This window comes from Erinaceus europaeus, chromosome 5, assembly GCF_950295315.1.
Source record: "Erinaceus europaeus chromosome 5, mEriEur2.1, whole genome shotgun sequence".
NCBI classification, from domain to species: domain Eukaryota; kingdom Metazoa; phylum Chordata; class Mammalia; order Eulipotyphla; family Erinaceidae; genus Erinaceus; species Erinaceus europaeus.
In genome coordinates, this window is record NC_080166.1 from 124,861,440 (window position 1) to 124,886,215 (window position 24,776).

At 42.6% G+C, this 24,776-nt stretch overlaps 1 protein-coding gene across 1 annotated transcript in view; it reads right to left on the reverse strand.

The window, feature by feature from the left end:
* ABCC4 (ATP binding cassette subfamily C member 4) overlaps positions 1–24,776 on the reverse strand; it is a 274,755-nt gene that overhangs the window by 129,801 nt on the left and 120,178 nt on the right. The window contains exons 16-19 of the mRNA XM_007526845.3: positions 23,602–23,742; positions 23,146–23,183; positions 20,818–20,912; positions 17,702–17,848 (exon numbers count right to left, since the gene is read on the reverse strand). Coding sequence (XP_007526907.1) covers positions 17,702–17,848; positions 20,818–20,912; positions 23,146–23,183; positions 23,602–23,742 — 421 coding nt within the window. The remainder of the gene's footprint in view (positions 1–17,701; positions 17,849–20,817; positions 20,913–23,145; positions 23,184–23,601; positions 23,743–24,776) is intronic.

Sequence of the window (24,776 nt, forward strand, 5' to 3'; positions counted from 1 at the left end):
AATAAATATTAAGAAAAAAAGAAATGTAACCTACAGTTTTGTTAAAGGACTTGCCACAAGAGTCTCCTTCCCTTCTCAGATTGCTTTAGCCATATTTTGTGCAAGACATACTAAGTATCTAAGTATCAGGCCTTCCTTCTAGAAAATGCAGAAGCAGCGTCGGGAATTAACAGACTGACTCTAAAAACATCCCATGAATAAAATTTGAGGGCTTGATAATCTAAAACTGCTTTGGGTCAACTCTTAACTTCTCCTTGTGAAATCTATCATTATTTATGCTTTTTGGAAAAGGTGAATACATAGAAGTTCTACATTTGTACCAGTTATGTTTGATGATGATGATGATGATGATGATGATGATGATGATGATGATGATGATGATAATGATGATGGGTTTCTGCTACTCCGAAGAAGTCTCTCCACTTCCCTGGACTAATTCCAAAGTTCCATTTACATAGAACTTATTTCATGAAATTTCAAACTGTCTCTCCTTAATTACACAATAGACTTCTGTCATATACTTCAGCCATATCGTTTTCAAACAAAAAGTAAACCAGATGTTTGGTGCTTATATGTAAAATTGAGCTCTTATTGCAAAACCAAATTAAATCTGGAATGAAGCTATGTCCCAATGAAAACAAACAAACAAACAAAGCAAGCAAGCAATAAAAATACACGCTGTTGACTTCGTTTTGTGGAGTGTTTGTCTTAGGTCAGCTATTTTTCATCACATTGGGAAGAATACCCTTCTCCACTTCTCCACCTGCCCCACTAGGAAAAGACACAGACAGGCTGGGGGTGTGGATTGACCTGTCAACACCCATGTCCAGTGGAGAAGCAATTACAGAAGCCAGACCTTCCACCTTCTGCTCCTCATAAAGATCTTTGACTTGAGAGTCAGGCGGTAGCGCAGCGGGTTAAGTGCATGTGGCGCAAAGTGCAAGGACCGGGGTAAGGATCCTGGTTCAAGCCCCCGGATCCCCACCTGCAGGGGAGTCACTTCACAGGCGGTGAAGCAGGTCTGCAGGTGTCTATCTTTCTCTCCCCGTCTTTGTCTTCCCCTCCTCTCTCCATTTCTCTCTGTCCTATCCAACAATGATGACATTAACAACAGCAATAATAATAACTACAATAATAAAACAACAATGGCAACAAAAGGGAATAAATAAATAAATATTAAATAAAAGAAAAAAATCTTTGGCTCATATTCCTAGAGGGATAACGAATAGGGATGTTTCCAATGGAGGAGATAGGACATGGAACTCTGGTGGTGGGAATTGTATGGAATTGTACCCCTCTTATCCTATGGTCTTATCGATTATTATCAAATCACTAATAAAAAATAGTAAAATTAGGAAACACAAAGCAGAACTTGCACTGGATTTGGTCTATTGCACCAAAGTGAAAGATTATGGGGTGGGGAGAGGGTTCAGGTCCTGGAACATGATGGCAGAGGAGGACCTACAGGGAGCTGAGTTATGTGGAAAACTGGAGGATGTTATGCATGTAGAAACTACTGTATTTCACTGTTGACTGTAAGCCATTGATTCACCAAATAAAGGGGGGGGGGGGGAAACACCCTATAGATTTTGTTTTATGGAGTGTTTGTCTTAGGCCAAATTTTTTTCCTCACAATGGGAAGAACAGCCTTCTCTACTTCCCTAGTGTTTTATCAATTTAGCACATGCATTTAGATTTTATTTTAGCCCTGGCCCAAAAGGAAAAAAGGACAAAAATCAAAGTGACTCAAAATTTCTTCAAGTCACTTAAGTCTTTGCAAATGAATCAGTCTCAGGTATCAGCTAGGTAGTACGCTGAACGCTTCACACATCTTAGACTTCTTTCTTCTCTCTGATGGTACCAGAGTGCTCTCTCTCTCTCTCTCTCTGCCTGTCTCTGTCTCTGTCTCTCTCTCTTAGCTGACAACAAATTAAAAGAGTGGGCACATGAGCTAAGCAGAGAGGAAAGATAAAAAGAAAATATTTGGTGATTTTTGAAAGGCTAAATAGTACACTTTACTGTATAAAGTCTCGACCCTAATCTTAGCTGAAACTATACTGATATTGACAAAGCATGAGTCAAGGGAATAGAGCTGAAACCAGGTCAATTAAGCGCCAAACTCCTGCAGCCCTGAAGGTGCACAGTGAATAAAACAGTGGACCCTCAAGCTCAAGATTCTGAGTTCCATCCTCAGCACAGGATGTTCAGGTTCTCTGCCTGCATATCTCTCTCTATCTCTCTCTCATTAATAAATACATCTTAAAAGAATCAACATTAAAAAAAGCATCAAACTCCTACAGTAGCTACTCTGTGAAAAAAAAATGTCAGTGGCTAGAAAACTTGGCTTCAGGAGACATTAAGCCCTTCACCTTTGATTTCTGGAATTTTCCAATGTAAAAGTTAGATCTATTCACTTGGTCCAGAAACTTGCAGGTTTGTTAGTAACCAGCAGCTTATTTGATCTCAGATAAACTCCCTAGGTGTCTGGATTATGTGAGTGTTGTTTTTTGTTTTTGTTTTTTTTTAAATCACTCTGGCTATTTATGTCGACAAGTATTTATTTAATCTTGAAGTCATGGAAGCATAATTTGCTAGTAACACTTAAATTACTCATCATCTGGAAATATGTGTTTATTTTCCTTTCACTGATAGGACTATGTTAAAACCAGCTTTTAAAAGCTGGTACCAAAAGAAAATAAGAGCTCCTTCTGTCTGCATCCACAACAGCTCACTGGTAGGCCTCAGCCAACAGCATCGGAAGCCGTTTACTCTTTATGCTAAGTCAAAGGATGAATAGAGAGAGGATTTACTGTCATATGAGATATAGAGTTAAGATGTTACTCTCACTTTATTCTCTCAAAAGGAAAGAATAAATGGATTTATATTCCCTCAACAGAAGTAAATTCTAAGAGCCCAAGCTACTCTGACACCAGGAGATGAAGGGTCAGGCAGAAACTCAGTGACAAGAAAGCAACTGTTCACTCTTTAATGTATTCCTAAGTATGTGAAAGTAATGAAAAAGGGCCAGGCGGTGATGCACCTGGTTGAGCGCACTTGTTACAATGTTCAAGGGCCAGGGTTTGAGCTCCCAGTCCCCACCTGCAGAGGGGAAAGCTTTGGGACTGGTGAAGCAATGCTGCAGGTGGCTCTCTGCCTCTCTCCCTATCTCCCCCATCCTCTCTATGGCTGGCTGTCTCTATCTATTAAATAAAGATGGTAAAGAAAAAAGATATATACTTTCAAAACAATAATAAAAAAATAAAAGTAATGGGAAATCCCACTCTTGGTTCAGGCTACATTTCAAAGCACCACCGCTGATTTGGACACATGGAATCTATCCGTGAGAAATACACTCAGACAAACACAGACACTAAAGTCTCTGTTCAGGTATCTTTATGCAGGAAGACGTGGGCGCATTGTTTTCTGACCACACCCTCCCAATTTCTACATTGTGGGGTGCTGTGTTCAAAGCAGCTGAAAAACAAGATCACTCAACAAGTCACCAAAGTACTTCCTAAAGAACTTCCACTGGAGAGTTCAGAGAGAAATCATTAACTAATTATTGACTTTACATGGCCCCAAATCAGGGGCTGAGTGAAAAATGGCTCGGGCAGATGAACTGGTTTCCACTAATGAACCAATGTGCTATGGGTAAGATGTAAGACCACTTTCTGTCAACTATAGACAAGAAGGGAGGATTCTCCAACTCTGAGGACCAGAACCGGATTGTTTGAACGTCTAGTTCAAGACACTCAAACACAAACATATAACAAGTCTACAAATAGATTTCCCAGGCATTCCAGAGTTTGAAACATTACGCGTGATAGCATTTTTATGAAAATTCGTATGTAAAAGAATAAGAAATATTGGGCAGGGGTAGATAGAATAATGGTTATGCAAACAGACTGTAATGCTGAGGCTCCAAAGTCCCAGGTTCAATCCCACGCACCACCATAAGCCAGGACTGACCAGTGCTCTAGTTTAAAAAAAAAAAAAAGAATGAGAAATATTTCCAGAACAAAAAAATTAACTTTATGATAGCCTTCCACTTAACCCTAGTGTATTGTTGTTACCCTTGGGCTTTCTGTTTGTTTTTGTTTTTGTTTTGCTAAAGCACCAAAGCTGTGAGGGCCAAAGTCGAACCTAGGTCACAAACAGAGCAAAGCAGTACATTGTGTAACTGAGCCCTTCCTTGCTTCCTTCCTTCCTAAAGATATTTTATTTTAAGGGGCCAGGTGGTGGCACACCTTGTTAAACACACACATTACAGTGCACAAGGACCCAGGTTCAAACCTCTGGTCCCCACCTGCAAAGGGAAAGCTTCACAAGTGGTGAAGCAGGGCTGCAGGTGTCTCTTTCCCTCTCTATCTTCACCCTCCCCTCTTGATTTCTCTATCCAATAATAAATAAATAAACATTAATATATATTTTTATTTTATTTTGATGAGAGAGAGACACAGAGAGAAAGACACAGAGAGAATTACCAGAGCACTGCTCAGCTCTGGTTTATGGTGGTGCTGGGGATTGAACCTGGGACCTCAGAGCCTCAGATATAAAAGTACTTTTGCAAAACATTATGCTGTCTCCCCAGCCCAATTGAGCTATTTCACAATAGTGTTTTAATAAACATCCATTCAAAGTATACTTTGAAGTTGTGTCTCTTTCTTCTGGATGTGAAAGAGTTAGGGAGAAGTGTTAAGGACTAATCCTGGGTTGTAGAAAGAGATACTCAAGTGATCGAAAGTGATTACAGGATCATATTACCTATGGGGACAAGGCTATTGCTTGTACCCAACCTATTGTCAAAGCATTTGTAACGCTCAAGTATGTCCAGATACTTACAGAGGGCAGCACCGGCTGTGAGGGCTTCTTTCTCTGTTCCCTAACACACCCTTTTCAGAGCAGAGCTCGCATCCCCTGATGAGTCAGAAGAGCATTTGAGTAGAGTCAAGAGTTTGGTTAGAAACCTGGTTGAGTTTGCTGTAAGCTGAGAGATTATGATCTTAAATAAAGAATCACTTACTTTTGTTTCCTAAATTCCTCTCACACTCCCACTGGTGTGATTGCATTTTGAAAACAATTTGTCTTTATGCTCCAAGAGAACAGTTTTGTGAAATTTTATGAAATGAAGGCCAATCACTTAAGTAATTGCTTTGGGAGATATTCACCGTATAAGGCTATGCTTATAGGTGTAGGTGTGTGTGTGTGTGTGTGTGTGTGTGTAGGGATGTGTGTGTTTGTGTGTAGGCGTGTGTGTGTGTTTGTTGGCTGTGTTATATGTACCTGTGCAATTCATTTCCATTCTACAACTATATGAATCTTTGGATAAAAGCCTCTTCTATTTGAAATCACTGAATATGAAAACTTCCAGAAGCAAGCCATTGTGTGCAATTTTTATAAGTTTTTCTATGCCTTGAAGACAGGAGCTTCTTGTCCCTAAGCTTGAAACCACCTCTGGCATTTAGTACACAGTCAGGTAAGCATTTGCTGAGTGAAGAAGACCCCCCTCCTCCCAACCTCATTATATCTACAAGAAACTTGAGGCCAAGGGCAGCGACAGGCAAGCTGCTCCCAAAATGGACTCCTAGGAATGAAACATTACAACATCCCAACAGCCTGCCCAATAACAACTTTCAAAATGTCAAGCGATTATTTATTTTTGGATGCATGTACTCTCTGCTCCCAGGCCACTTTTCCATTCAGATAGAACGGTGGTGGTGCCAAGGCTTGAACCTGGGCCACAGGTGCGGTAAGGCATGTATCCTACCCAGTGAGCTATCTCACCCGTTCCAGAAATGTTTTAAAGTGAGTAAGGTCCTCCTCTTTATTTCTTAAGAGAATGTACACTTCATTGCCAAATATTTAACCCACAGGAGTGCCTGCCTACTTTTAACTTTTAACATAATTCACAACTAAATCCCAAGGGAGGGGGGTGGGTGGTTGACAGTTTCCTGCTTGGATGGGAGAACTTGAACAGGAGCGATTAACAGCCAGAGAACCAATCTGCATGGGCTTCTCTTACACCATTTCATTACAGGAACAAAGTCCACCGTGAAGAATCTATCGTATTCAGGGCCAGGCAGGGGTACTCCTGGGTAAGCGCACAGTTTGCAAGGTTCAACCCTGGTTCAAGCCTTTGTTCCCCATCTGCAGGAGGGAAAACTTCACAAGTGGTGAAGCAAGGTTGCAGGTGTCTCTCTGTCTCTTTCCTTCTCTATCCCCCCTCCCCTCTCATTTTCGTTCTGTCTCTATCCAAAAAGAAAGAGCATACTTTTTAAAAGAACCTACTAAATTCTATCTACTTTTGGTAAGAGTCTGATGTGAACACTAAACATGAGATACGCTTCACCCCTCCCCCCAAAAAAATTCATAAAGGCAATTCTAATTCTACCAGGTTGTCAGAAAAGTCATGACATATTTTTTCTATGCATAAAATGCACCCTGGCTTTTCTGACAACCCAATATTTGAACACAGTAAAGTCCCATTGTTCTAGCATAGAGAGATGCAAAGATGCTCCCTCAAAAAAATCCTCCCGGGAGTCGGGCTGTAGCGCAGCGGGTTAAGCACATGTGGCACAAAGCACAAGGACCGGCATAAGGATCCCGGTTCGAACCCCGGCTCCCCACCTGCAGGGGAGTCGCTTCACAGGCAGTGAAGCAGGTCTGCAGGTGTCTATCTTTCTCTCCCCTCTCTGTCTTCCCCTCCTCTCTCCATTTCTCTCTGTCCTATCCAACAACGACAACAACAATAATAACTACAACAATAAAACAACAAGGGCAACAAAAGGGAATAAATAAATATTAAAAAAATTTAATTAAAAAAAAAGAGTAAAAAAAATCCTCCCTCCTTCTAAGTAGCCAACAAACATTTACTGATTGACTATGCAGCATCCAATCCTGAACTCAGAGGACTCAGCTGTAAAAGAACAGATACAACATCTAGTATGTGTCCTTCTCTTTGAGTTATCTTGCTCAACGGGATTCCTTCAAATTCACTCAAGACATAGAAAAGGAGAGGAGTCCGCCATTACCTGCAGCTTGAGTAGTATTTGACAACGTAACAACTATCCAGGAAACCATTATTTCCCCCAATAAAATGATTGAAGAAAATAAATAAATAAAAACACAAGGCGGATCACAGCATCATCTTCTAGAAAGAAAAGGAAGGAAAATAAGAAAGGAAAGAAAGAGAGAGAGAAGAAAGAAGAAAAATAGAAACCTCTACTCTGTGAGGACAGAAAGAGCAGGCTGACAGAAGAGCGGGTAGTAAATATGTAATTACCCAAATTGTCATTCACCTGCAATTTTGACAAGTCCTCTTTAAGATGGAACTTAAAACACAAGCACATTTTACAGGTTATACGAAATGAAACAACACAGGCACAGTGTCCTACCTAACTGTATTTTCCTTCGGGTCAAAATAAGTGGCAGTGCTTGAAATAAAAAGAGCAGGCAGGAAAATGATGAAGGAATCTGAGCATTCCAGGTCAAAGACAAAAAGCAAAACTCTCTCTAAAACTAAATCAAACTTTGGAAGAGAAGCAGCAAAACCACAATGAATCAATACAACCAATCCCTGTGGACCCCCACTTAGAGGTGGAAAACTGTGTTCCATGAATAACGGACTCTTGGTAACACATTTATTGGGGTGTATTCATGTTGAAACAGACCCAGAAACACTGTACCATTTTCTTTTGAAATAGTTACAGAAGTGAACATCTAAAGATGCCTTTTCTGAATTCTTAAAGAGATAGCAGGTTGAACTAATGTGGTTCTATGCAGCTTATAGATTTTTTAAATTACTAATCTATCAATTAATGAGAGAGAGAGAGAGGAGCACTCTGGCAATGCTGGGCCTCAAACTCAAGACCTAACACAAGTAAATTCTGTGCTCCAACACTGGGATGGTTCCTCAGGCATGAGAGGTGACTTTAACTTCATGATAACATCTCAGCCTCACAAGGTAATACCTGATTATTGATCACACTGACACTGGGAATCGGGATATACCAGTAAAGTCTTACATACCGAAGACTTCCCCTGGTTTGAGTTAGCTGAAGGTAAGACAACACAGATTATCTCTCCAACCAGCAAGAACCTAGAGGTCTATGAGTACCAACTATGCCCACACATCTTAGAGTGAGGTGGAGAGATCCATATGGGTATCTGTGGCACAAGGTATTTATACACTGCTGGGAAATGGAACAACACTATAAAGAAAAAACATCAAGCAGGGAAATAGCATAGTAGGATAACCAAAGATTTTCATGCCTGAGCGCCCCCTGAGGTGCCAGGTTCAATCTCTGACTCCACCAGAAACCAGAGATGAGGAGCTCCAGTTGCGCAATCAGTTAGTGTGCGGTACTTATACAGAAACCAGAGATGAGCAGCGATCTGGTTAGAAATAATAATAATAATAATAATAATAATAATAATAATAAAATATGCTATCCTTGTAATTTCCTGCCATGTTCCATGATTATCACTTTGAGTGAAAAGCAAAAGCTTCCCAACGCCTACTTTTTTTTTTAAACCTTTTGCTAAACAATCCCAAGTACAGTGTTGTCTCACTCAATAAGTTGTCAATACTCGAATGTGCGTACTGCAGAACAAAGAACGTGAATAATGATCAACATTCGTAAGAGATTAAAAATGCACACCAAACTGGGGCAGTATTTGCCATCCGTAGACAAGACTCAAATAATCAGGGGCACAAAGATTACTGACAACATAACAATGGTCATCAAATATATGTAGCTATGTAACTATTTAAACTTGTAACAAAGGCTTTTATGATACTATTAGTAGCACATGAACAACTCCCATAAAATACGACTTAACATCACCCTGATAAGGGTTTAAGTACATATAACCATTGTTAAGTGGGGGAGAAAAAAAAACATTATTTCTAATATATGACAAGCTGACAGGATTTAATTACCACACCTACTCCAAACCATTAGCTGTTTCATTCAGACCTGAAAAAATAATATTTATATGGCTATTGAGAATCGCTATGATTGATGCAGTCTTTAGTGCCGTGCCCTTTCTAGTCACTTGCATTTGTTTTTATTAACCAGGGGAAAAAAAAGAAAGAAAGAAAGAAAGAATAAAAGGGGAAATGTGTGTTTTTGTTTTGCAACAAGGCTTTGCTGATGATGACTAACTTCTTCCTTTGAACGCAAAGAGCCTCTTAAAGTAACTAATGTACATCTAAATATGTCTTTCACCGTCCACACTGAGCAAGGGAAGGGGCGGGGAGAGGAGGCACTCCTGGAGGACTTAAGCCAGCTTCAAAAAAGCAGCATGAGGAAGCTGGCAGGAGAGCCGTTCTTCTTCCTCTCTGTTCCTACAGCTCATCTGCTCTCAAGGAAGAAGAAGAAAAAAAAAAAAGAACGAAAGAAAATCAAGAGTTTCTTTGAGCCCTATCCACAGCAGCTTGCTCTTGAAAGGAAACACCGTGAGTGATTTGGCGTGAATGGGCACCTTCCCAATTTTCCGGCATCACTGCTGAATATTTATGCCAGTGACGAATGATGACATTGGTGAAATATTTGAACATGAAGCCTTGCCTTGTAAATTGTCTGAATGATGCTGTGTCAAAACAACACCTATCATCCATCAGAGGGTTTAGGACCAGTATTTCTTGTTCGAACATGCTCCCTGCTCAGCAGAATCACTTGTGTGAACAGGCAGAGATTAATGTGTGCTAAGCAGAGCCATCTTACCTCCTAACTTATAGAGCTATAATTTAACAGGCCTATTACTGTGAATGTAATTTTGACAGTGCTGAAATATTATACTTGTTTAAAAATATGCATTTAGCACTAACTCCAGTGGTCATTTGAACGGTATAAACAGATCGGTAGCCCCACAATTATCATTCTTCTCAAAGGATGGCTTTCCTCTGGCAGGGCAGCAAGAGGTATGTTGACAACTGATTTTATCAACACTATCTGTGTAGCAGGGCGGTTTTTTCCGATTGTACACTTGCAGTTCACTTTTAAACTTGGCCACAAGTTCTCCAGTAACTTGCAGAGGATGGAAAGGAGTCCCTTTGTGTGTTCAAGAAACAGAACAATCATTCAAGTGCTGACCACCACCCTACCCAGCGGCCCTCAGCTCATGCCCACTGTACAAGCTTTCGATCATTCAGGATATTCTGGGACCAGCTACAGAGCCTTAGTTCCCACTCTGAGAGCTAAAATTTTCAGTCTTTAGGACAACTGTAGCTTTATGACTGAGGAAGAGACAAGAGTGTCTTTTTTATTACTGTTATTTTTAACAAGAGAAATAAAGATAGCATCCAGTATTCTACCATATGCAAATGCCAGAGTCTGAATGCAGGACTTCAAACGTGCAAGTCTGGGGCTCTATCTGCTGCTCTACCTCTCAGGCCTTGTGAGTGGCTGTCTTAAACCCTAGTGGTGCCATTCCTGTCCCAGACTACAATGACCACAGGTACTCTAGACCTGAGTGATAAAAATGCAAAAAGAAACGAATATGGCTCTAGTTCTCTTTTTACAGGATGCTAACCCTCCTTTAACATGATATGGAAAGTGGAAGCAGCGATCTAATTTGTACTTTTGTTTACAGGAGATGCATAAGCGAATGCACACACACACCAGTGCAGAGAAGTCAGTTCTGTGAAGTGAATGAACACACTGGCAACAGTCCAACATTAACTTTGCACTTCCCTGAGAGAATAAACACACACAAATCCAGTGACAGCAGTGGCTCAACTGTTCAAGCCAAATTAACAGATTGAACGCAAATAAACAAATATTTATCTGGAAACCATTATAGCCAGTGCACTCGGCCAAGTGTTATGTCACCATAACTAGGCATGAAAACACAGAACAGGGAGTTGGGCTGTAGCACAGCGGGTTAAGCGCAGGTGGCGCAAAGCACAAGGACCAGCATAAGGATCCCGGTTCGAACCCCGGCTCCCCACCTGCAGGGGAGTTGCTTCACAGGCGGTGAAGCAGGTCTGCAGGTGTCTATCTTTCTCTCCTCCTCTCTGTCTTCCCCTCCTCTCTCCATTTCTCTCTGTCCTATCCAACAATGACAACAATAATAACTACAACAATAAAACAACAAGGGCAACAAAAGGGAATAAATAAATAAAAATAAATATTAAAAAAAAAAAACACACACAGAACAACTATTCACTCATCCGGGGCTCCAAAATCACAGGTGAAATGGTATAGCCGTAAGAACAGAATGTCTCTGCTGACTGACAGCTACGGGTCGAGGAGGGAAATTGTGTGGTCCTATCTCTCCCCCTGAACTCATGTTTGGGAGGAAATACAGGTCGTCTAAGTGCCATGAGAACAGCACATCGAGTCAAGATGTCAGCCCCCAGTGAGAAGGCAAAAACCAAAACAAACAACAAAACAAAACAAAACAAACAAACAAACAAAAAAAACCTGTCAATCAGGAAATCCAAAGCACCTAGCTGAAAACACTTCCTAGTACAATAACACCTAAGTGATGTGAAGGGTCCTTCTTCAAGAAAGAGTTTAACCTTTTAAGCATAGCCAACCAGTGGTGCTTTTTAACATTCTCTATCCACACTGAAGAAACACATCGGCATGTGTTCTCCCAGCTGAATTACCAAGAAAGCTTTAAAATCAAAAATGTAGAGGCTCTGGAATAGAGACGGTGCTCTTACACGCCACCTATAAAATAATGTAGAGCATGCTGCCCTCTTGTGTCAGATGTGAAAATGAAATTAGGTTCTGCCCAGGCAAGAAAGACACGATTTATATTTTGAGTAGAAGCAGTCTTCCTAATTTCTCAGTGACTTGCTGTGGGCCTGGGTTTCTGCTGCTCAGGTGTTACGGTGTGATGGCAGAAACAGGGCCAGGAGACGAGAAATGAGAATCAGGGGAGACAGCTGTAGCTGACAGCACAGGGACACAGACCCCATCTGCAGAGGTAATCTCTGACTCAGATGCAATCAAAACGTACAAATATACAGAACCGCTAAAACTGTGCAGGTCCTTAATACACACAGAACACCACTGCCGAGTACACAGAAGGAGCACGGTATAAGAAAGGTGGCTGAGAGGCAGGGAGGTGAACGCAGCAAAGAAAGCTGGCTTGTGGCAGTCTAAGGCCAATCAGCAATTGACCCAGACTGGACCCAGATACAAATAGCAAGCTAAGTGAAGCCAGTCAAATGCAGAGAGACAAGATATTGGAATATAAAAAGAAACAAAAGTAATGAATAAACAAAACAAAAAACAACTTTTATTCTAGAAGAATATCCTTATTATCTTGCCATGTGTTGACAAAAGACCTCCATGCTGCCTCTGTGAATTCTGTAAAACCAAAATAACAGTTACAAGAGGGAAGGAAGCTAGGGACACTGGGTAAAAGGATCAGCAGCTGGGGAGAGGGGCTGGGCAGTGGTAAACACAGTTAAGTACCATGTACAAGGACCTGGGTTCAAGCCTCCACTCCCCACCATTGAGGGAGACTCTCTAAGAGTGGCAACGTAGGTCTGCAGGTGTCTATCATTCTCTCTCCCTCTCTATATCCCACTCCACTCTCAGTTTCTCTCTGTCCTATCCAATAAAATAGAAAGATTAAAAAAACAATGGCTGCAGGGAGTTGTAGATTCATAGTGCAGGTACCAAGTCCCACCAATAATCCTGGTAGCAATTTAAAGAAAAGAAAAAAAAACTAGCTGGGAATGTACAGAAACTTAACGCTTACAGGTAAATATAATCTAGTATATACAGATGTTCAGTTGTAAGACTAGACACCTGAAACCTATGTTATAAAACAATGTTACTTAAATTAAAAAAAAAACCCTTGAAAAATATTTTTCATTAAAAAGCTTAAGGCTTATCCATTTACACACTTAAAAAGATCAGCATAATTAAGACATCATATTATATGTAAATAAGTCAGTCAATTTCATGCAACCATACACAAGTTTAAAAAGGAGAATAATTCTCATATTGACGAGAGAGAGAACTAGTGTTAAGCCCTCGTCTCTGGGGCCAGCAGGTAGCTGACCTAAATAGTGTGCCCACAGGATCAAGCACTGGACCCGCAGTTAGCCCCTCTCCCTCCATACTGGAAACTCCAGTGTTAACAAAAAAAAAAGTAAACCCCTCTCAGAAAAGGTTAAGCTACATACATAATAGTACTACCAAACACACCTACAGAGCAAAGTATAAAAGAGATGAATGGATGAGAGAAAGGAAGGTGATAGGTGGAGCATAGAACTGACTTTTGCTATTTTAAGGTCACACCCTCGTTGATTCATTTTTGACCCAAACACAGATGGATAAAGATAACACGTTAAGTGAGACAAGGCCGATAGCACTGCCTTGCTCAGCTCTTTAAATCTAAAACCATGAACTTGGAACTTGTCTACATGAAACCTGGCTTCCGGGACCACCAGTATTTCAGAACACTCCGCAGAAGACCTGGTTCTGTGCAGGACTAAAGTATCTTCTACTGATTAGCTAAGTACTGGAGATGCTAGGAAGAATCATCACAGAGGGTACATCTGGGGTGGGAGTCCCAATGAAAAAACAGAAGATACATCTCTACAACCTGGATTGGCCTCACAGAATACTCTGGAATCAGGCAGGAGTGCAGACGGCAAAGAAGGAAACTGCCCAGACCTGCCCAAGTCCAAGCTGAGTTACAGTTCTGGCAGATGCAGTGGGTCTCTGTCTATAGCTTCCGGTTCCATCACAGTTATTATGCCAAGTCTGGCTTCCCGGAAGCTACACACTAGGAAAAGACCTCCATGTTGCCTGTTTTCTAAACCCTGAGAGGGGCTACAACCCAGAGCTCACAGGAAACTGATGGACCCCTGGTTCTCCCTGAGATTGTGCTGAATTACTAAATGCCATGAAGAGAAACACCTCCACGCTACTATAAGAGCATCCTGTAATCCTGTAACTGGGCATGGGCACCTGATGCAGATACTTAATGTGACTTAAAAAACAGAGCCTGGACAGTTACACATTAATTAGAAGGAACATATGGACCTATGTTCAGAGCTGCATTATTCACAATAGCCAGTGAATGGAAGCAGCCTAAATGCCCATCAACAGATAACTGGCTAAAGAAGTGTGGGGTATATACTCCGTGGAATACTAGTCTGCAACCAAAAAAAAGATGATAATATGTCCTTTGGGGTAAAATGGATGGAATCAGAAGTGATTAAGCTTAAGGAAATAAGTAAGAGATGAGAAACAACTACCAAATGGCTTCATTCATATCTGCAAAAAAAAAACCAGAGCTCTGAATCAAATGAACTTGCAAAAATGAATAAATAAAATAGAAAAAAGCACACTGTGTCTACCACTGGTGAGAACTCTGGTGGTTATCTCTGGGAGGTGGGAGGATGGGGATATGGATCTTTGGTGGTGGGTGTGGAACTGTATATTGTAATCTTACAATCTGTAGCATACTCTTAGTAACAAATAAAAAATTATAAAACCATGGGAGTCGGGCGGTAGCGCAGCGGGTTAAGTGCATGTGGCGCAAAGTGCAAAGACCAGCTTAAGGATCCCGGTTCGAGCCCCCGGCTCCCCACCTGCAGGGGAGTTGCTTCACAGGCGGTGAAGCAGGTCTCCAGGAGTCTATCTTTATCTCCCCCTTTCTGTCTTCCCCTCCTCTCTCCACTTCTCTCTGTCCTATCCAACAACCACAACATTAATAACTACAACAAAAATAAAAAAGGGAAACAAAAGGGAAAAGAAAAAAGAAAAAAAATTTTAATGTATAAAACCATAATGTCTTTTCATTATTAAAAAATAAACAACAAAAAAAAAAAATGCCAGAGCCTGCTGACCACTCTGCTCAAGGGATGGTTTTGACTACTTTACAGAATCACTACAGGCCACAGGAACCAACAGCTTCTGCTTATAATTTGCCACAGTCAAAAGGGCAAACATTTTATCCAAATGGAAACTTCAAATTTGCTGCCTAATTTAATCACTCTCACACACACACACACACACACACACACACACACACACACACACACACGTCCTGACTTTTACCAGAAAAAGTAACACACATACACGTCTTGACTTTTATCAGAAACAAGTACATAAACTCATGCCCCACCCCCACCCCCCAATCCAAATTTGGGGCATAAACAGGAGCCTAATCTCTGGAGGGCTTATTTGAGCTTCCATTTACTCAGTGGAATAAAGTCGAGCTAACAGATACAGGAAGAAGCAGTAAGATAAGCCACTACTGTGCCTCCGTAAGATTAGCAACCTCGACGATTTAGACTGCGTCCCAAATCCTGAAATAATGAGCAGACCAGAGTCAGGAGAAAGCCCACAGGTCTTCAACAGGAAAGGCCTGGCTGTGAACACTCAGAGGCTGTGATAACAGAAATTCAGTTTCGTGGAATGCTCCAAATACTACGCCTGTGATCGTCATTTTCAAATGAACTGGTACATGGAAGCAACCTTGTCATTTTTTTTTATCTTTATTTATTTGACAGAGACAGCCAGAAATCAAGAGGGAAGTGGGAGAGAGACAGAGAGACACCTGCAGCCCTGCTTTAGTACTCGCAAAGTACCCCCCTGGATGTGGGGGCCGGGGGCTGAAACCTAGGGCCTTGCGCATTATAATATGGGCGCTCAACTAGGTGTGCCACCACCCAGTCCCTCAGAGCAACTTTTGTAAGCTTTATTGCACATGAGTCCCCCAACTCCCTTCTAACTTCTGCTCAAGCTACACTACAAGATTGCAGCTTCACAGGGGTCTCCTTAACTCTGAGAATACTTTCTAGAACAGTCTTCTTTAATCCTCCTCTGTTCCTTGCAAAAGAAGAACAGAGTGGAGTAAGGTGGTGACAAAGGCCTTCACAGGAACCCTGGTCAGGGTGGAGGCATCACCACCTAGGATCCACTGGGAACTCTGGTATCAAGAAAGTTGCAGCTGCATTTCAAGCAGGCAGGTACTTCTAACGCTCAACTGAAAGTCCACTTGAAAAATCAGAGTTAAAATTTTTTTTTAATTTTTAATTTTGATTCATTTATTACTAGACAGAGACAGAAAGAAATTGAGAGGGGACAGGGAGATAGTGAGAGAAAGAGATAGAGAGAGACATGCAGCCCTACTTCACCACTCCTGAAGCTTTACCCCTGCAAATGGGGCCCAGGGGCTTGAACCTGGGTCCTTAAGCACTATAATGTGTGCGCTAAACCAGGTGCACCACTGCCTAGCCCCTCAAAAAGATTTTTAATACGTTCACAGAATGAACACAGGAACTCCAGTATGTGTGTTAAAGAAAGCCATCTACCCGGCCCAATTTTTATTCGGTAGTTTTTGAGAATGAGGCAAAGTGTGAGAGGAGAGAGGAAAAGACACAGCACTGCTTCATTGTCCATGAACGTGCCTTGGCGCTGCCCATGCTTCTCCCATGTGGAGCCAGGGATAGAACCTATGAGCTCAGGCAGGGAGGCAAGTATTTTAATGGTTGAGTTATCTCCTGGCCCCTAGAGTTAAGAACTATTATGGAAGAGGAGGTTTACATTTCATAAATCTTGGGTTTAAATTGTTTTTTTCCCCTCCCTTTTCCCTTTCCTTCCTTCCTTCCTTCCTACCTACCTACCTACCTACCTACCTACCTTCTTTCCTTCCTTCCTACCTTCACAAGGGTACTCAGCCCTCATTTATGGTGATGCCAAGGACTGAACCTGTGACACTAATGCCTCAGCATAAAAGTCATTCTATATAACTATTATGCTACGGGTCCCTCCTCACTTTGAAGTTTTAATGACCGTTTAGGTAAGCCTGGTGGTCAGGACAAGAGCTCTGTGGTCCTAGGAATGGATGTACTATGTACGAAGGATGAAAGAAACAGGCGCACACACGCTGTCTCCTGTCGAGAGAGTCTCCGGGGAAGGTCCAGCCTACGAGATGACTCTGCAGCTGGCAAACTCCAGTTAAACCCATTTGCTTTCCATGTCAAGCATATCATCTGCCATGCAGCAAAGGGGTTCTTTAATAACTGCAGAGTGGACATTAGCCTCATTGTCCGCACCTATCTAAGCTGGAATAAAAGGCTAAATGTTCTCATCAGCAGGCTCTTGCTGAGAAGCTGTGGGTAACGAGTGATCAGAAGGGCCAGGGAGTGGTGTACCCAGTAGAGCACTCCCTGTGAAGAAGAAGCTTCACAGAGGAGAAGCAGTATGGGAGGTGTCACTTTCTCTCTCCCTCTCTCTCTCTCTCTCTCTCTCCCATTTCTCCATCCCCTCTCAATTTCTGTCGTATCAAATAAATAAATTTAATTCAAAGTGGCTTTTTTTTTTTTTTCCTGGGCAGGGGAGATAGCATAACGGTTATGCAAAGGGACTCTCATGCCTGAGGCTCCAAAGTCCCAGGTTCAATTCCTTGCACCACCATACACCAGAGCTGGTAAAATAAATAAATAACATAACATAACATAATAATAACTTTTCATTTATTTTTATTCCAGAGGACTGCTCAGCTCTGGCTCACAGTGGTGCTAGGGATTGTACCTGGGACTTTCTATGCCTGAGGCATGAAAGTCTTTTTGCATAACCATTACATTGTCTCCTCATTTCATTAAAATATTCTTTTTTTATGAAAAGAATATAAACCAGCACACATTTGCAAACACTAGAAGGTACAACATGTCTAACCAAGACATATTCAGGATGAAGGATGGTGTGAGACTCACCAATGGGATTTCTATCAAAGAACAATACTGGAGCCTTCAGGATGGACTCGAACATTCTGTTGTGCAGAGTCTGTGAAGACTTAACAAGAACATAGAAGACCAGCAGCGATCTCGCTATGCCAAACAGGACAGTAGCTACAGTTAGACCTGGAAGAGAGAAACATCACTCAGATGAGCACGGGACCTGGGCCTCCCCTCTGGCTGTTCTGGAGCTGGGAAGGCAGCTCTTGAAACTGTTACAAATCTCAGTGCACAGAAACATCTGGAATGTAGGGACCTTCAATCTTTTCACAAGATACATTTACAAAGACCATGATAAAATAACTAAGATTTTGTTATTGTATAGAAAACTCTTTGAACTTCCCATTATTCACAAGACAGATGCACAAAGACTAGAAAATGGCATCTACATCTCTCTCTGTATGTAGAAACTACTATGCTGGTATGCTCTGGGAAGTGGCAGAGGAGATAATGCTTTCTTTTTTTAAAAAAATATATATATTGTATTCATTTATTATTTACTGGATAGAGACTGAGAGAAACTGAGAAACAGACAGACACCAGAGCTTCACCCATGCCAGTGGGAACTCTAAGGTGGTTCCAAGACTCGAACTTGAGACACCTTGCCCCGTAGATGCTGTTAGACTCCCTTCTCTATCTTCCTTACTCTAGAAGTGTGCATTTGTTGAAAAAAGCAAGTGAATTAGTAGGAGATGTGAGAAATAAGTCACCCTCTCATTGTACTTAATGCCCAGGCAGTTTTTAAGGGGGAAAAAAAAAAGACTTATTAGGTTTGCAAGTAGAAAAACATAATTGAGCTATGAGAAAATAACTTCTATGTTAACATGAGGTAATTAAGAGCAAGTAATCCCTCCCTGTTTTATATAAACACTAAACATTTTGAGGTCTTTGTTTTTACCAAATTACTGTTCAGCTCTGGCTTGTGGTAGTGTTGGGGATTGATCCTGGGATATCGGGACATCAGAACCTCAGGCACGAAAGTTTCTTTACATAACCATTAGGCTATCTTCCCCAAACACTGAACAATTTAAAGTGAATATAATCCTAACTATTCTTGTGTTAGTTAAGATACAAATGGGTATCTACTATACACATAATCCTTTTTTTCACTGCACCACTTCACCAACCTTGCGGACTTTTTTTTTGCCTCCAGGGTTATTGCTGGGGCTCGGAGCCTACACCACGAATCCACTGCTTCTGGAGGCTATTTTTTCCTTTTTGTTGCCCTTGTTGTGGTTTTTTTATTATTGTTTTTACTGATCTCATTGTTGTTGCATAGGACAGAGAGAGATGGAGAGAGGAGGGGAAGACAGAGAGGGGGAGAGAAAGACACCTGCAGACCTGCTTCACCACTTGTGAAGCGACCCCCCCCTGCAGGTGGGGAGCCGGACCTGGAATGGGGATCCTTACGCCAGTCCTTGCACTTTGCACCATGTGTGCTTAGCCAACTGAACTTAAACCCAACCCCCGATTTTTTTTTTCAAGATAAAGGGTGAGAGACAGAGAAGCAGGCAGAGAGCAGAGACACCCCTCCTCCTCTACCACTCAGGAGGCTTCCCCTGGGGCTCAAACCTGGGTCCCTGCACATGATACGATGTACACTGTACCAGGTGAGCTACCTACCAGTCCATACACATGTAAAAATTATAACAGTTTTCCTGCTTTCTCTCAAACTCTTTGTAACAAATTTTTCACCAAGGAGGCCAGGTGGTAGCATGCCAGGTTAAGTGCCCATAGTACTAAGCACAAGGACCCATGCAAGGATCTGGATTTGAACCCCTGGCTCCCCAAATGCAGGTGGGGGGGATACTCACAAGCAGCAAAGCAGGTCTGTAGGTGTCTGTCTTTCTCCCTGCCCCCTCAATTACTCTCTATCCTGGCCGATAAAATGGAAGGAATGGCGGCTAGAGCAGTAGATTCCAAGTACCCAGCAATAACACTGGAGGCAAGTAAATAATGTTTCACCAAACACTTTCTCCCTCTTCAACTGACACCATGCTGTTAATTCAAGCTCCAAAATCCACTCAAGTGCCCATATTCCATTAATGCTAATTTTATTAGCCCGCCATGTCACCGGAATATATTAATAGGGTCATTTTTCTTCATCCTTCTAGGACTTAAAGGGTTCCCCAGTTTGACAGCCGCATCATTAAAGGCTTTAGCTTTCTCTACAAATGGTTGGGTGATTACAGATATAAACAACAGATCTCAGTGAGAAGTGGGTCTTAGAAATCCCCCTGCCCCCTCTCTCTCTCTCTCTCTCTCTCTCTCTCTCTCTCTCTTTAGAAAGCTCGTGTGAGCGTTCTCCTGGGGAGACTGTTTAAAATTTCAGATGAGGGTTTCCTTGCAAAAACACTCTGTGCTACACACATCCAGGGCGCTCTTGTGAAAACAGGGTGCTGGGTTCTGATGAGCCTGGCAAACTGTATGTTAAATTCCTCATGCAGTTGGGAAAGCGATAACATTGATCTCCAGGAAAGAAAGAGAAGGAGCCCTAATTCCCAGACACTGGAGTTCTCCCTGCTTAGCTTCCCTCGTAGGTAATTAGTGAGGCCCAGGAGATGAACAGTATGTGGGAGGGAGCTTTGCAGACCTGCGAAGGAATAATGCTTTTATTCGGGGGGCCTTGCTGCCAGGGGATTGCATCCCCATTCCATAAAAGCCCGGGCTTATTCAAACAGAATGGGAACAATCCAAACCACAGGGTGGGGATCCGTTTCTAATCCCCTTGCCCATCCATATAATGATAGAAGATTTAGCTAAAGCAACCTATTAGAACAGACAATAGACACATATTTCCAGTGGCTGACTCTCTGAATGTTCAATCCCGGTTTAACTTCGAAAAGCCAGTCCAGAGCAAATTAAAGAGTCTTCATTCAACCTCTTTTCTTTTAGTAAGTTTCCAAAAAAAAAAAAAGAAAGAAAGAAAAAGAAGAAGAAAATAATTATTCTAATTAATTCACAAAATCAATGCGCCTCAGCCTCTTAATCTGTTAAGACACTGCAGAATTACTCCTGGAAGCCTTGATTCCTCACACAGGCGCACTGTCAGCAGCTCTAACTCTGTGAGAAAGGACGAAACTATACTACTTTACCTGAATAAATGCCCAAGAACCAGTTAAGATCCAGCTTCTCAGTTACATTTCCATTTCCATTTACCGTGATATTCAGAGCACTCTGTTCATTTGCCCTATGGACCACAGAAGACGGGGGAAAAAAAAATATATATATGTGTATATATATATATATATACATATATACATATGTATGTATACACACACACATACACACATACACATATAGGCTACAGATGAAATTTCGATAAATATTTTCTGAAAGCATTAACTTCCATTTGGAAAGTGGGTCTGTGTGAGTTTCACTCTAAAAAGTGACCCCTGGTCCCCAGCTCCTGTGTATGTCTACCCGATTTTTAAGATGCAAGTTGAATCACAAATTTTTTCCCTTTCTCATAAGGGTCCGGGAAGGGAAATGAGAAATGTTGTTTAAGATGTGGAGCAAAAGGGAACTCCGCTACACCGCTGACGGGAGTGGAAACCGGTGCCGCTGCTATGGGAAATAGTATGGAAAGTCCTCAAAGGAAAACAGAAATGCCTTATATCCAGCCGAGGCACTCCCAGGCTTACTCCCAGGACACGAGAGCACTAATCTGAAGGGACCATGGCACCGCTATGCTGGTAGCTGCATTGCTGACAATAGTGAAGTGAAGTGAAGGCAGCCAGCTGCACAAAGAAGTTATGGGAATGCTACTCTGCAGCTGAAAAAAAAAAAAAAAAAAGATATGTCCTTTGGGACAAAATGAATGGAACTGGAGGTGATTATGCTTAGTGAAGTAAGTAGAGGTAAAAGATAAATATTGGATGATTTCACTCTTGAAGACTTCTTTTCTTTCTGAACAGACTGAAAAACTGAGAGGGGGGAGGTAGAGATGGAAAGAAGCAACAGAGAGACACCTGCAGACCTGCTTCACTGAAGCTTCCCCCCTACAGGCCCAGGACCAGGGGCTTGAACCTAGGACCTTGTGCACTATAATGTGTCGCTTAACCAGGTGTGCCAGCACCTGGCCCTGACTTTTTCCTTTTCAACAGAGACAGAAAAGGAAAAGAAAAAGTGTGTGTGTGTGTGGGGGGGACCACAAGACCAAAGCTTCCTTCTGGTTTGTTCTTTTTTTTTTTTTGCCTCCAGGGTTAATAGCTGGCACCACAAATATATTGCTCCTGGCAGCCTTTTTTTTTTAAATTGGATAGGACAGAGAGAAATTGGGGGGGGGGGGGAAGAGAGAGAGAGAGAGAGAAAGACACCAGCAGACTTGCTTCGCCACTTGTGAAGTGTCCCCCCTGCATGTGAGGCCAAAGCGGCTTTTTGTGGGGGGGGGGAGTAAGGTTCAGGTTGAGCACATGACAAAGCAGTGCGCTATCCAGGAGAGCTATTTCACTGGCCCTCTCCTCCCGCTTTAACCAGAGCACTGCATAGGTCAGGGCTTATGGTGGTGCAGAGGACTGAATTTGGGACTTCAGAGCCTCAGACAGGAAAGGCTTCTTTGCATACCAATTGCTTTATTTCCGCCAGCGCACAGCATTTTAGAGAGGAGACACAGCCAAACTGTCTCTGAGACTTTCTTTTCCTGTTCTGTTTTCTTAGGGCAGGAATGGTTTACAAGATGGCTGCTGTCACGAGTGCTATCCCACATCCTTTCCTAAGAGATGTTCGCACAGTACACACCCCCACCATGGTGCAGTGGTTCCCCAACACCCACTGAGAACTCTGGGGGCTACTGTTGGGGGGTGTAGGGGGAGAGGGCTTTGGGGGTGGGGATGGTGGATGAAGGGTGGAACGATGCCTCTGTAATTCGATAATCTTGTAAACCACTATCAAATCCCTAATAAAATAAAAAAAATTGAAATGGCAGGGAGTCTGTGGTAGCATAGTGGGTTAAGCACACCATGGCGCAAAGCACAAGGACCAGAATAAGGATCCCGATTCAAGCCCCAGGCTCCCCACCTGCAGGGGAGTCCCTTTACAGGTGGTGAAGCAGGTCTGCAGGTGTCTATTTTTCTCTCCCCCTCTGTCTTCCTCTCCTCTCTCTATTTCTCTCTGTCTTATCCAACAACAACAACAATAATAACTACAACAATAAAACAACAAGAGCAACAAAAGAAAAAATAAGTAAATATTAAAAAAAAATTGAAACAGCTTTCAAAAACAAAAAACGAGGAGGTTGGGAGAAGAAAAAGCAGTGTCTGTGAAGACTCTGCTGAGGGGTCAGACAGGAGCGGAGACCCTTAGCGCTCACAGCCCACCAGCAAGAACAGTAATTAATCCTGTGGGATTAGAACAGCAGCCAAAAGGCCTCCTCTCACCAGGGTCTGGGGACAGCACTGCATCTTGGCCCAGAGATAACTCACCAGTAAGAAAGCCACCAGTCTTGAAGAACATAGGTAACCTAAAAGAGAGAAACAGAATCAATCGTCAAACACTGACGGTTCCCAGGGACTCCGCACTCTTCCTCGCTAAACTGGAAGAGCAGAAGGGATGGTTCTGGGAACACTGAACATCAGTCAGTCAGCCGAGCAGGAGCAGGAGCAGGAGGCTGAAAAGACGGCGATCGGGCAGGGGACATGCCTCGCCACGCTCACAGCCCAATTCCAGTCTTCTCCCAAACCTCACAAGGAAAGAACGTGGCACTAGGAGAAGTTCCAGGGCTATAGTCTCTCTATTTCTATCTACATGCAAAAGCAACCCATCAACAGTGAATTACAAGGCTCCAGTTCAGCAAATGAATGAATGAATGAAGGAGGGTAGTGGCAAACAGGATAAACACAGCAACAAGTTGAGAGCACAGAGGCAGAGTCTCCATTTACCTGTGCGGCGGTGTCTAAGAGGACAAGAAGGACGATGACAACCCAGTGGGCGCCGGCAGCCAGGTAGTTCTTGTAGGCTTTGAAGCCGACCTTCCCTTCTGTACGACTCTCCTCTGGGACTGCCACCTGCGCGTTCTCAGTCTGCAAGGAAGAAAAGGTAGGGAGAGATGAATCTGAACTAAGGGGCCACAGGAGCATTTCAGAAGTGGTCGTGGAGAACCAGGAGGCGGCCCTCAGAGGCCAGGAGGCATGCACCACAGTGCCTCTCCTGCTGAAGAGGGTGTGGTGATACCTAGTCAAACCACTCATATCTGGACATCCGTCCATCAGAAATAAGTTGCAGGCCAGAAAGTGGCTCACTCAGGAAGGCAAAGACATGACCACGTGAGGACCTGAGTGTAAACACCCAGCCACCATGTGGGGACAGCTACAGGAAGGAGAAAGCTTCATGAGTGATGCAACAATGCTGATATCTCTCTCTCTCTCTCTCTCTCTCTCCCACCGTTTCCTCCTCCCTCAACCTCTATCTAAAGGAAATAAAAATAGTCACCGGGAATAGTGAAGTTACACAGTCACTGGGCCCCAGTGATTAGTTTGTTAGCAAGAAGAGGAGTGGGGGGTGCAGAAAAGAAAGAACAAGAAAATGGTAGAATATGGGACTTGCTTTAGAACTCAATTCAACTGCATGTACTGGTTTGGTGCTCTGGCTTCTATGTTTCAATCTCTTATAAAGTAGAAAGATTCGATTAGATTCGATTAGATTAGATAGATTGGTTGCAGGCAGACAAACAGACAGACAAATATCTACGAAGGAGGGAGGGAGGGAGAAGGACTAGGAGCAAATACCACCTGCACATGGTCACTCAATGTGGCGTTTGGACATGATGATTTCCATGAGCTGCTCGCCACACCCAGTTCAGTCCTAAATGCAGAAGCTTGTTCAAAATAACATGGGCACTCGTGTGGAACTCGTGTGTCACTCCATACAGGAAATATGAAACATAACAGGGGCTCAGGACTGTTAGCCACATTTGGTAAACTGACCCACACAACTAGCGGGAGTCGAGAGAGGCTGCGTGGGAGAGGAGACTGTCTGCTACAGAGGATGTAGTCCCTGGATTTCAGAGTATTTCCTAAGCTGGAATGGCAAGGGGCTCATGTGAGCACTCAGCAGA